This window comes from Vigna angularis, chromosome 6 (genome assembly GCF_016808095.1).
Source record: "Vigna angularis cultivar LongXiaoDou No.4 chromosome 6, ASM1680809v1, whole genome shotgun sequence".
Lineage (NCBI taxonomy): Eukaryota > Viridiplantae > Streptophyta > Magnoliopsida > Fabales > Fabaceae > Vigna > Vigna angularis.
In genome coordinates this window covers 31,090,933-31,103,775 of record NC_068975.1, presented here as the reverse complement: position 1 = coordinate 31,103,775, position 12,843 = coordinate 31,090,933, and the positions used below count along the sequence as shown (strand labels likewise).

The 12,843-nt window shown below is 32.3% G+C and overlaps 1 protein-coding gene across 1 annotated transcript; it reads left to right on the top strand.

The window, feature by feature from the left end:
• Positions 1-8,306: 8,306 nt before the first annotated feature.
• On the top strand, positions 8,307-12,449 carry LOC108343482 (tonoplast dicarboxylate transporter). The gene is made up of 6 exons (XM_017581798.2): positions 8,307-8,898; positions 9,531-10,008; positions 11,058-11,101; positions 11,207-11,302; positions 11,376-11,889; positions 11,984-12,449. The coding sequence occupies exons 1-6, from the start codon at positions 8,461-8,463 to the stop codon at positions 12,010-12,012; spliced, it is 1,599 nt and encodes a 532-aa protein (XP_017437287.1). The 5' UTR covers positions 8,307-8,460; the 3' UTR covers positions 12,013-12,449.
• The last annotated feature ends 394 nt before the right edge of the window (positions 12,450-12,843 follow it).

The following is a 12,843-nucleotide window of genomic DNA, read 5'->3' as shown; positions in this document are numbered from 1 at the left end:
GAACCCTAAAGCTTACAAACATGGAAGATGGAAGAAGAAGGAGACCCAAAGGAAGAGGAGGAGATGTTCCCACACGCTCCTCGCGCCCTCCATGAGCTCCAGACGTGAAATCGCACCTTCAAAGAACCAAAGACCGTAACCCCTTCACGTTTCTGGGTTAAATAAGCTCTGTCAGACACATCAGCAAAAGTCGCGCCCGGCGCCCTCTCTCAGTCGCGCCCGGGCGCCCCATTTCTCACGCCCGGGCGCCCCATTTCTCACGCCCGGGCGTGAAACTCTCTGGAAGCTGAAAGTGGACGAGCGTCCACTTCTCGCTGCCGAGCGTCAGCGCCTCCTTGGACGAGCGTCCTCTCCTCTCTTCGCTGGACGAGCGTCCACTGCGCATCTCTTTGGACGAGCGTCCTCTTCTCGCTGCCGAGCGTCCTCTTCTGCATGGCTGGACGAGCGTCCTCTTCTGCATGGCTGGACGAGCGTCCTCTTTTGCCTGGCTGGACGAGCGTCCACTTTTGCCTGGCTGGACGAGCGTCCACTTCTGCCTGGCTGGACGAGCGTCCTCTCGTGCTTCCACTCTAAACGAGCGTCCACTTATCCTGGGCGAGCGTCCTCTCGTGCTGGGCGAGCGTCCTATCTCCTGGGCGAGCGTCCTCTCTGCGATGAGCGTTCTTGCGCTGCTGACGAGTGTTTCTGCATGTGCTTGCTTTGGTTCAGCTCTATACATTGTTGGAGACTCTTCCAAGCTCATTTTTAGCTACAAAATAAGGGATTATTAATGAAAGTACATCAAAGTAGCCAAAAACACAATTATTCAGAAAACAAGACAAAAGAAGAGGATTAAACAAGTTATAAGTTAGAAAGGAGTTGATTTTGCTACTAAAATGATGCTTAAATAATGGTAAAATTTAGCATTATCAGTAAGTAATGTCAGGTTTAACATTGTGTAATAGCTGAGATGGAGAAAAATATGCTAAAACTTTGGAAGGTAAAATATTAATGAGTTGTACAACATAACGAACAGCAAAAGACCAGAAAATTATAGACAAATGAGATTGAAACATTAAAGATCTAGCAACATTGAGAATGTGTTGATGTTTTCTCTCAACGACTCCATTTTGTTGAGGTGTTTCAACACAAGATAATTGATGTTGTATCCCTTTTTGTCTATAAAAATTTGTCATTGCAAACTCATTACCACTATCTGATCTAACAACTTTTACATCAATGTCGAATTATGTTTTTATATAAGAAACAAAGCCAATAAGTTGTGATCTTGTATCTGATTTACTTGCCATCAATTTAATCCATGTGTATCTAGACATACCATCCACTGTAGTTAAGAAATATTTGAAATCATCAGCAAAAGAAGTACAATAGGGCCCCCAAATATCAACATGAATTAAATCAAAATGAGCTTTTGAAACAGTAGTACTTAATTGAGAAGGCAATTTTCTTTGCTTAGAATAATGACAAGCATCACAATGAGTGTATTTTGTATCGGGTAAAGTGGCATACATGTTGCGTAATTTGGTATAACAAGAAAAAGAAGGGATGCCCTAGTCTATAATGCCAAATATCTATAGAGTTATGTCTTATTGTAGAACAAGCAATAAAATTCTCAGGAGTAATAACAGCTAGTGAACCAAGGGGTGTGGGTGTAGGAACTATCATGACATACAAGCCATCTCTTTCTTCAGCTTTCCCAATCATCTGCAGGGTTGACTTGTCCTGTATTTCACAGGAAAATTCAGAAATGTTAAGTTTACAAGATAGAGATTTAGTTAACTTTGTGACCGAAATAAGATTGATTAAAAAATTAGGAACAAACAAGACATTATGTAAAGTAAGGTGTGGGCTAAGTGAAACTGTGCCAGAAAAATGAGCAAATGAAGAGTTCTTGTTGGGTAGTGATACTGTAATTGGTGAGATTCTATGGTAAGAAATAAAATGAGACAAAGAACTGGATATATGATCAGTAGCACCTGTGTCTAAAATACATTGGGATAAACGATCTTTGAGATCCTTCCATGTTATAGCGGCAGAGTCAATCCAGATAATACTTGTAGCAATCTCATGAGAAACAGAATGATTGATCCAAGATAAAACCAGATTATTGCAACGCTTCTATGCTGGAACCATGGGATCTGTATCAGCTAGACAAGGAATGGAACCATCAACAAAGCCAAATTTATTCTTCATTTGTAGTGCTATAGACATCGAGCGAGTCCATCCATGATAATTGTTACCTTCAAGAATCGGGGAAATAAGCACTAGTGAAGGATTCTCGTTAGGGTAAATGTAATAGTCGTGTGTTGTATCTTACAACGATGCGAGAGTAACAGAGGGAGTAGCCATAGAAGGAGAAGAAAAAGGCAGGAAAGCCAAGAACGAAAGGTAGAATATGAAGACCTAGACAGGAACAAAAATGGTTGCGAAAGAACGTGATGAAGAATTAATTTTCTTATGATACGATGTTATGAGAAAAGAAAGGATGAAAATTATATTTCTTATTCCATGATAAAGAGAGAGTACAATTTACATATATATAGTTGTTTGAAACAATATAAAAACGAAATATAAATATAAAAACAGAATATAAATATATGAACATAAATGTACAAATATAAACGAAAAATAAATTAAATCCAATAGTCCCTTGTCTTTTTTCTCCTCTCCTTCTCTTTCTGTTTTTATGTTTCTTTTTCATTCCTATATATGTCCTCTTGTATCCTTTTGTACATATAAATGTAACATTACATCCTTCTCTACATTCTTTCTTTCTTTATGGCTTCTCCCTTCTTTATTTTCTTCTTCATGGTCTTTCTTTTTACTATTATATAATAAATCTACGATGATATCAGAGTCATCAGGTTTTTTTATTAGACTAGCTTGATAAAAGATTCATCCCTAAACCATAAAATATCATTAATTTTCATTTATATTACAATGTTTTTTCTGTAAGTGTTTTTTATGAAGTATATATACTTACTATCTATAAAAGAGATTCACTCTTATAGTAATGTTTGTTTAATTTTATCTTTTTAGTAACTTTTTTAATTTAAATAATTATTTATAATAAAAAATTATTTAAATATTTTTCACTTTTTTAATAATTTCTTTTACAATTAATTTTGATAAAAAATAATTTGTAATTTATTTATATTTTTTTATTTCAATAATTAAAAAATCATTTATAACTTAATAAAATTTTCATTATAGTAAAAAGAAAAGGATACACATAACATAGTAAATAATAAACAAGACATGTTTAAGTATAAAGAAAAGTAAGTGTTTGTTTATGTTTGTGAAATTTGGTATGATTGCATACTTAATCATTTGATAGAAGAAAAAACAAGTATTTAATTTGAGGATGACAAAAAAATTTCTACGTGAAGGTATCCGTAAATAAAATTTGTGACAGATAGTTGATACCCATAGATATTTACTACCTATAGGTTGCAGGTAGCAGATATTTTAATATGCACTTATAAACCAGATCAGATACGAGTATTATATTGTTTATATCCGTGCATATTCGTTATGTGCAAAAAATAAAAATAAAATTTTAATTAATATTTTATAAGGTTAAATTTAATTAAAATTAAAATTAAAATTAAATTTATATTATATTATATTTTTTATAGTTTTTATAATTTTATTTTAATAATTTATAAAAATATATATTTTTAAATATTTGCGGATATCTGTAAATATCCACAAGTATTTGTGAGTATTTTTTAAGCAAATATATATACGGATAATGAACGGATAACAGATTAATTTTTTTTTCGAGTCGAATTGCGGATAATATATTATTATTATTCTAATCTAATTGAAATCTTAATCGCTTGATTAAAGAAAAGATAATAATCTACCTAAGTTTATGGAGATCATCTTATTACGATCTTAATCATTATGTGAGTTTTTCCATATTTATGAAATGTTAAATTTAGTTATAAATTTTGCTTAATTTCATAGTTCGAAGGACTTTTATTAAAAAGGTTATATTATGTTAATTAATACCTATAAATTTAGATGAATGAATAGATCTTTATTCATAACAATATTAAAAGAATATCTCTACTAATAAATTATCTAAATAATAAAAATGAAAATATTTATATATAAATAATTCTAGTACATTAAATTAAATAAGAGTAATGAAGAAAAGACACTTTAATACACGTAATTGTTGAATGAAATGTATAATACTTTAATATCATAAGAGTAATTGTCATCATGAAAGCACATTTTAATTAAAAAACCGAAATAATATGAAAATGACAATTATCATATACTAAAATTTTATAATAACCTTTGGAGTCCCTTGGTAGTCACGGGTTCGTAGTGGCTGCTAATAGGCGGCTTGACCATATCCAAATCCGAATCCGAATCTGCAACTGCAACTAGCTGCCGTCGTATATGGGTGTTAAATGTTTATCAATTTCATTTCATTTTCAATTATCATAAACTTCTAAAATCAGTTTTGAAAACTTCATTCATGTTTGAATTTTCTTTCCTAAAATCAAATTCATAATAATTTTGACTTTCCATTTTTTAACTCAACATAAAGCAATTTATATTATAAACAACCAAATTGAGTATCATCCAATCTTCATCAATATACTCCAATTGATTTTAGTCCAAAATCCAAACATGGTGAGACGATAAACGCGTTTATATTTTTGTAAGTATTCAACGCACAATGAAATGACGTTGATATTAAATGTTAAAAATAGTTCTGAATATGCAATTTCCAACCTCGGAGTCCCACGTATATTAAGTGCATCACAGTGTTCCATTCTGTGCCTCTCATTCCAACATGGCAGTTTAAGATCATGGCTCCACATCTCACACCACACCCACAAATCTTATACACAATCATGCATCATTATTACTGTCTCTCCCTTTATTATTAATATCCTTTTTACTTTTCACCAATTATAACTAATTTTTACATAAATAAATAAATACCACCCTTTCAAATTATTAAAACAATGACATCATGTATATCGGTTTCCAAATAAGTGAACACTAAATATTATTCCTTTGACCGCATTATACTGATTCATGTATGCGATAATGTCATAAAATTATTTTATTTTATTAGATATCCTGTATAAAAGTTTTACTCACAATACATAACTTAAATACTAATATACATAATCATACATTTAATTCGTATAATATAGATATTTTATATCATTATTCAGTTTTATTTTAGTCACATTTTTACCACTTAGTCATTATTGCTTCATAAATTTGTCACCTAAATACTTTAATATATATTTATATGCATTTTAGTAATATATTAAATATAGAAGGACGGTTTGGTATTAAAAATGTTAAAAAAAACTAAAATAACATAATTTTACTGATACTGCCATCAAACATATTAACAAATTGAAAAATAAGAAAAATGATTTTTGTGTTATGTGTTTTATTTTGTCAAACTTGGTTTTCATTCCGGTGCTTTAAAGTTAATGAATTAATTTTCAAAACTTTAAAAATATATGTAAATTTAATCATTTCATAAACTTCGTAACAGTAAAAAAATTATCATAATAGTTAAATTTAAATATAAAAAACATTTAAAATTGCTTATTTTTAAATTTTGGAAAACTGAATTCGTTAATTTAAAAATATAAAGATGAATACTATTATGAAGAAAAAAACTACAAAGTCTACAAATATACTCTCTTTTTTCATAAAAAAAATGTAATAGTATAATATAAAAAACTGCAGAAATATTATATAAGTGTTCGTTCATAAAAGTGACAGTTAAGTCTTCGATTTCCACTTCATAAAAACCATACCAGTGATTATCACTTCATTTAATTATAACTTATATGTTAATCCTCTTACGAGAGGATAATTAACTTTACTGAGTATTAAATAAATAACAAAAATAATTTCATGGATGAAGTCGTGTTCGATGACCATTACCATCACACAGGTGTTTGGTTATGGTCACATCCTTTTATAATATAGATTGTTATAATAATGTAAATTAAAAATATTATTAATTGGAAGAGACAATTATTGGATGCATTGATGTAGACGAAATTAATTTAGTACATATTTGTATTATATGGTGTGGACGATCGGTACCTTGCATCATGCACGATCTTCATCCAACACAACAATAAATAATCGATAGGTAGGCAGTTAATCGTATTAATATGTAATAAAGGTGAGTAATTTCTATGTCGCAAGGACGTTTATAGCTAATTAATGAGTAATATCAAACACATTATGTTGAATATAAAGAGGTTAGCGAATGATTAGGCACAAGATGTGTGACATTAAAGGGCATTTAATAACGTCTAATGGACCGGATAATTACAAAGTCTATAAATACAGCACTGATAATCAGGTACATTTGATTTTTCTGAGTTTTACAAAAAGATGGTAGAGGACACTTCACTAACTTCAGCGTCAGAGTGTTTGCTTACAGGTTACACCTTACTGAACTGATCCGAGGGAGAGATTTGAACTGTTAGTTGCACAACAGAGGAGAGAAGATACGTGGAACATACATCTCGGACCCTTATTAAACATAAACAATATTGTTAATAATATTAAACGTTAATGATTATATATAGAAAAAAAAATGCAGTTTTTTAATAGAACGTGATATGAATGGTTGGGCCCGTGAGAAAGATGAACATTGACCAATTATATTGAACAAGTAGATTAGTTGTGCCACAACCACTAAAATAAAATCCATAAACAGGGTCATAGTTATCCAACACCACAAAACTTCATTTTATTCAAAACAAATTCAGTATGAAAAAAATCAACAGGAACAGGATCGTATGTACATTTTTTTTATTGATGTACCTTTATAATATATAAACAAATATTTAAACCTCAAGAAATTCTCCTCTAAACATAAATCATCCTCAATTTAGCATAAATAGAATTGTAGAATACTAAAATAACAATAAAATACTTGCTGCGTTCAATAGCAACTTTTAATTTACTTAGACATTTATAATTTTTTATATATTAATTTTTATATTATAATTTGAGTGGTTAAGTTAATACATAATAAACAAATATTTTATCTTAAATAATTAAGAAATTGTTGGGTCTATAGAGGAGAAGATTCACCAGAAGACATAATAGCAAATAAGATATGAGTCCAACTATATAAGAAATTGACATCACTCTTTACCCAAAACCTTAAGCCAACAGGTTAATGGGTCTTTCAAATCTTTATATAGTGTTTTATTTTCTCATTTCTATATAATGTGGAACTTAGATTCAATTTCCAACAATTTCTCCCTCAAAGGTAAGTCTCTTCCACATAGGTACACTCCCTACTATTAAATTTTAATCATATAACATAAAATTACTATTTTATTTTTCTATTTATACTCAATTCAAAGCTAATATAAATATTTTTATTCATAATTCTTTATTATTTGTACGTATAAAATGATAATATGCTTCTTTAAATAATATTTTACAAAAAAGGAATGATTATTTTAAAAAAATATTATTAGAGTTATTGTTCGTAGTATAAAAATATAAAAAAGGTACAAATATCTTACTTGTAGAATATAATAAATATATTACTTAATTGAAACAATAAGCTTAAAGGTAAACTAATTATATTAATTATTTTAATTAATATTTTTATTTATAATCTTAAATTAACTTACCAAAAACACTTAAGAAATATAAGGAAAAAACAAAAGTGATGAATTTTTAAAAGCTAAGAAAATATAATAATAATAGTTATGTTTGAGTTCCTTTTCCAAAATATTTCCACTTTATAGTACATATAAATTAATAAGTGATCACGTGAAAGTAACTATAAATTAATAATGATTTCCAAATTTGAGAACAACAGCAATGCGATCCATGTACGAAACCTAAGAGGAAAGAGACCTCATTTAGTTTTTTTCTTCACGTGCCAAGACTAATCACCACATACTTATAAATTAAATTCATAATAATATTATGTTCTTTCTTCGTAAATTAAACCCCTTATACTCTCCCGTTGAAAATCACCCGCACAGAATAACCTTTTCAATGTTTTATTCGTGTTTTTTCCTCTCTGGATCGATCGTATTAAAATAATTTCGACATTTAGCATAATAGCTACCACCACATGAATTCATTAAATGGATGAAATACCCTATCTTATAAAATACGTTCCACCTCACAAAAAACATGCTTCATAAATAAATTAAGATTATGTTGTATGTGCCACGTCCTTAAACAAACATCGACATCAGATTATGTCGTATGTTTGTAGATGTAAGTAATTATAATTACAACACTATTCTTACGTTCATTCTCATCCAGATAAGAATAACACAGAAAAAAAGAAAACAAATTTGTCCACTAATTCTGAAAATTCAATAATTAAACCTCCACGCATACCTTATTTCTACCCAACAAAAGCTTCCACGGCCAAACCATTCTCTGTAACAGTTCTTGCTTCTCTGCAAGATGATCGGAGAACACACGGAGTCACATGTTTCCGATGACCACAAGGTGCCGCTTCTGCCCATTCAGGAGGCAGCGGAGGGAACACAGAGCCGCGTCTCCTTCACCTTCAAATCCATTCTAACACTGCAAAACTTCTATGTCATTCTGGGACCTTTGTTGTCCCTTTTCATATGCTTCTTCGTGAAGCTCGACGCTCCACCCACGAGCCAGAAAATGCTTGGTGTGATTGCTTGGGTTTTTACTTGGTGGGTGACCCAGGCCGTGCCGCTTCCGGTGACCTCCATGTGTCCTTTGTTTCTCTTCCCCATCTTCGGGATTGCTTCAGCTGACAGCGTGGCGCACTCCTACATGGATGATGTCATCACCCTCGTTTTGGGAAGCTTCATTCTCGCTCTCGCCGTCGAACGCTACAACGTTCACCGGAGACTGGCCTTGAATGTGAGTCACCCCTCTTTGCCTTCACTTTCGTCAAAATTTTCGAACTTATTTTACCATCACAATTGAGTTTTCATCAGTGCCAGCGATCGGCGATCCGGAGTTTTTATTGATTCAATTTCGTGAATTTTTTTATGATTATTCAAACTTTTATTCTGGTCGATAAGAAAAAGTTATGTGTTTTGCCATTATTTTGGGCAGACGATTTCATCGCCACGTATACTCAATTATTTGCTTTTGAAATAATATAATTCTTGACTTTTCTCTCTCTAAGCAAGGGGAAGAAAATTTTGTATTGAGTTATTCTAATTTTTTTTTTACTTATAAGTAGTTGTGATCATTAAATAGAATACGTAATAAACACAAAAAAAAATAATTATTATATTTAATCTTTCGTACTGTTTTTTTAATTGGCATTGGGAAGGATTTTTGAGAAGATAAATAGAGAGTATGGAATTAGTGTTTTTCTATTTGTGACTGGTTTAAAATGTGAGATGATATTTTATTAAATAAGATATATTAGGTGGAGGCAAAGAGGCTATGTTCTATTTTTTTTTTTTTTTTTTTTTAATTTTCTGTAGTGGCAAAGAGAAAACATTGTCTTAGGAAGTGTGATATGATTTGTGAACCTGCAGGTAACGTTGGTGTTTTGCGGCGATCCGGTGAATCCAGCGCTGTTACTGTTGGGGCTATGTGCGACGATATTCTTCGTGAGCATGTGGCTGCACAACGTGGCGACGGCGGTGATGATGATGCCGGTGGCGACGGGGATCGTGCAGCGGCTGCCTGCGGTGCACGAGCAGTCGGAGGCGGTGAACAAATTCAGCCGCGCGGTGATTCTGACGGTGGTGTACGCGACACCGATTGGGGGAATAAGCACTCTAACGGGAACGGGTGTGAACTTGATAATAATCGGAATGTGGAAGAGCCTCTTCCCGGAAGCAAAACCAATAAGCTTCAACACGTGGTTCTTCTACGGTTTCCCAGTGGCTATTCTCATCCTCATTTGTTTTTGGTGCATACTCTGTCTTCTCTATGTGCCCAAAGGCTCCGCTCGTGCTTTGTCTTCTTACTTGGATAGAACTCACTTGAAAAGGGACCTTGAAGCTCTTGGTAAGTTTCTCACTTCAACCCTTTACTTTACTCACCAGATTATGCAACTAGAAATACAACGCTGGAGGCGCAGAATAAACCTTCCCAAGCTTCACCCTTGTCGTTTCCTTCTCCTATTATATTCTCTCTTTTGTTTTACTTCCATTTGCATCTTTTAATCATACGTGTCCTGTTCTTCATTTGCCTTCACTATCTTGTGCTTATCTGGCAAGCACGACACCTCTCACCTCAATCTACCAATTTTCTCCAAAAGAAATTACAAAAATAAATATGTTCTAATTAATTATTTTTTTAATTGTAAAAACATGACATTTAATACATTTAGCTAACCTAGTACACAAAGCGTCAACTTCAATTATCCACTGTCATAATGGAAAATAAATACAAGGAATTTAGGAACGTGGAACACGTTAAGACATTCTTTTTTAAAACAATACCACTTTTTTTAAGGACTTACAATTTTTATATTATTTTAACATTAAAATTATGATATTTACTGTAATTCAGAGAAATCTTTAATGTATATTTTTATCATGATTATAATAAAAAAGTTATATTCAACAACTTGTTAATAATACTTTTCAAGAAATACAGCTCCAATGAGTATATAACAGCTTATAAAACTATTACAGAACTTAATAGTTCTTTATTTTATTTATTTTTTTGTATAATTTTATTGATGAAGTTTTTGAATATAAATTGTTAAATTTAGATAGAAAGTGAAAAAAAAAGACACTGGCACACTAAAAGCAATTAAAATTTAAACCATTTGTATTTTCTTCTTACTTCAATATTATTTACATATATAGTTGTCCTATTGAAGAGGTTCATGGCCGACCTCATCGTACGAAGTAGGTGAGAGAGATAGTGGACATATTTGGAATGAGCATCCCATCCCATGGAAGTTGCTCGGTGCATGTTAACGATGCACATTATCGACACGTCTCGTGTGTCCTTTACAGCTTTATCGATTAATTAGAAAAGAAAAATACTTTAGACATGTCCTCCAAAAAGTTAAAGCTAATGCATTACTTTACTGATTTTTGCAGGTCCCATGGCTTTTGCTGAGAAGATGGTGTTGTCTGTGTTTGGGGTATGCAAGTCTAAATATATACGTGTTAAATTACTAAATTTAATATCGGATTAGCTTAATGTGTTTTCAGTTAAGGCATTAATTAAAGTGAAATGGTGAATGCAGTTGCTGATCGCATTGTGGATGACAAGAAGAATCACAGATGACATTCCTGGATGGGGATCTTTGTTCCACGGCCTTGTTGGAGATGGAAGTGTCAGTGTAAGTATTGTGTTTTTGACTCATCAGACAAAAAAATGTAGTCATCAATTAATGAGACAGAACGAAAATGTAGGTTATGGTTGCTGTTTTATTGTTCATAATCCCAAACATGAAGCAAGAGGGGGAAAAGCTAATGAGCTGGAATGACTGCAAAAGGCTACCTTGGAACCTGATTTTGCTTCTGGGAGCTGGTTTTGCCATAGCTGATGGAGTACAATCCAGTGGCTTAGCAGATGTGCTTTCACAAGCCTTGGATTTCTTGGAAGATGCCCCATACTTGGCCATTGTTCCTGCTGTTAGTCTAATATGTAGCATTATTACTGAGTTCATCACCTCCAATGATGCCACTGCTACCCTTCTTGTGCCTCTTCTTTATCACATAGCCAGAACTATGCATGTGCATCCACTTCTTCTCATGGTACCTGGAGGAATAGCAACCGAGTTTGCTTTCTGGCTTCCAACTTCAACACCGTCAAATGTAGTTGGCTTTGCCACTGGACACATAGAAATCAAAGACATGCTCAAAGTTGGTGTACCACTCAAGGTTGCTGGGATTGTTGTGTTGTCTCTTCTAATGCCTTCACTGGGTGAGTTACCTAGCTACCATATCTGTTCCGGTAGAGAAATGCTTTAAGAAAATTCAATAATGTTTCTGACGTCCAAGTAATTTTGTCGTTGCAGGGACATTTGTTTTTGGAGCAAATCCATAAGTGACATTGCCAAAGGAACATTCTTGTCGGATGGGAGATTGGTTTCTTTTCCGAATTTCATTTTGCTTTATAAATTTGGTCTGTCTACGAGTTTTTGCAAAATGTTGTTTGTCTATAGGAGATGAAGGGAAGTTTAAATGTGCAGGGGCCTTAATACCTAGGCGATGTGGATACCCTGGGGAGATATCAACAGTGCAAAGGAGAAGAGATAGAAACAATTTCATCTCTTTCCTTGTTGCTTTTATTTTTGTATTTGTTTGTTAATTTGTTTATAATTTTTTACATGGTTACGTCATATAAATATAAGGATATAAACAGGGGGAGATTCCAACTATTGTAAAACTTTATACCAGTACCAGAAGAAGGGAATTGATTTCTTCTTTTCTTTTTCTATGTAAAATGCATTTTGTTGATTAGAAGGTGTTGAAGTTCCTGTTGATCTGCTTGCATTTTGGCTTTGTAATTTTGCAACGGACCTTAAATATATATAGTTTTTAACCTTCCAAATTTTGTTTTCCACATCTCAACATTCCAGGGAAAGGCGTATCCTTAACCAACTAACTTGTGTTCTGCGATGACTATACAAAAGGGTCATGAACAAAACAGAAATTTGATAATGCAAAAAATTGATTTATAACTATTTTTTAATAAATATATTTTGATTATAAGAGATATTGACCAATAATACAAGTTTTACTAAGCGGAAGGAAAAATCAGGAAAAAAAAGAACTATAAAACTTGAAAAATGAAGATGAAATTAACCTGGAAAGAACAAGAGGCTAAAAATAGTATCTAATACAATTTGAACGATGAATTTGAAAATAGTAAAAG

Excerpts from the sequence above, each read along its gene's own strand:
- LOC108343482 (XM_017581798.2), top strand. The coding sequence starts at position 8,461 with ATGATCGGAGAACACACGGAGTCACATGTTTCCGATGACCACAAGGTG. Across the intron at positions 8,899-9,530 it reads ACCGGAGACTGGCCTTGAAT|GTAACGTTGGTGTTTTGCGG; the intron begins GTGAGTCACCCC and ends GTGAACCTGCAG. Across the intron at positions 10,009-11,057 it reads AAGGGACCTTGAAGCTCTTG|GTCCCATGGCTTTTGCTGAG; the intron begins GTAAGTTTCTCA and ends TGATTTTTGCAG.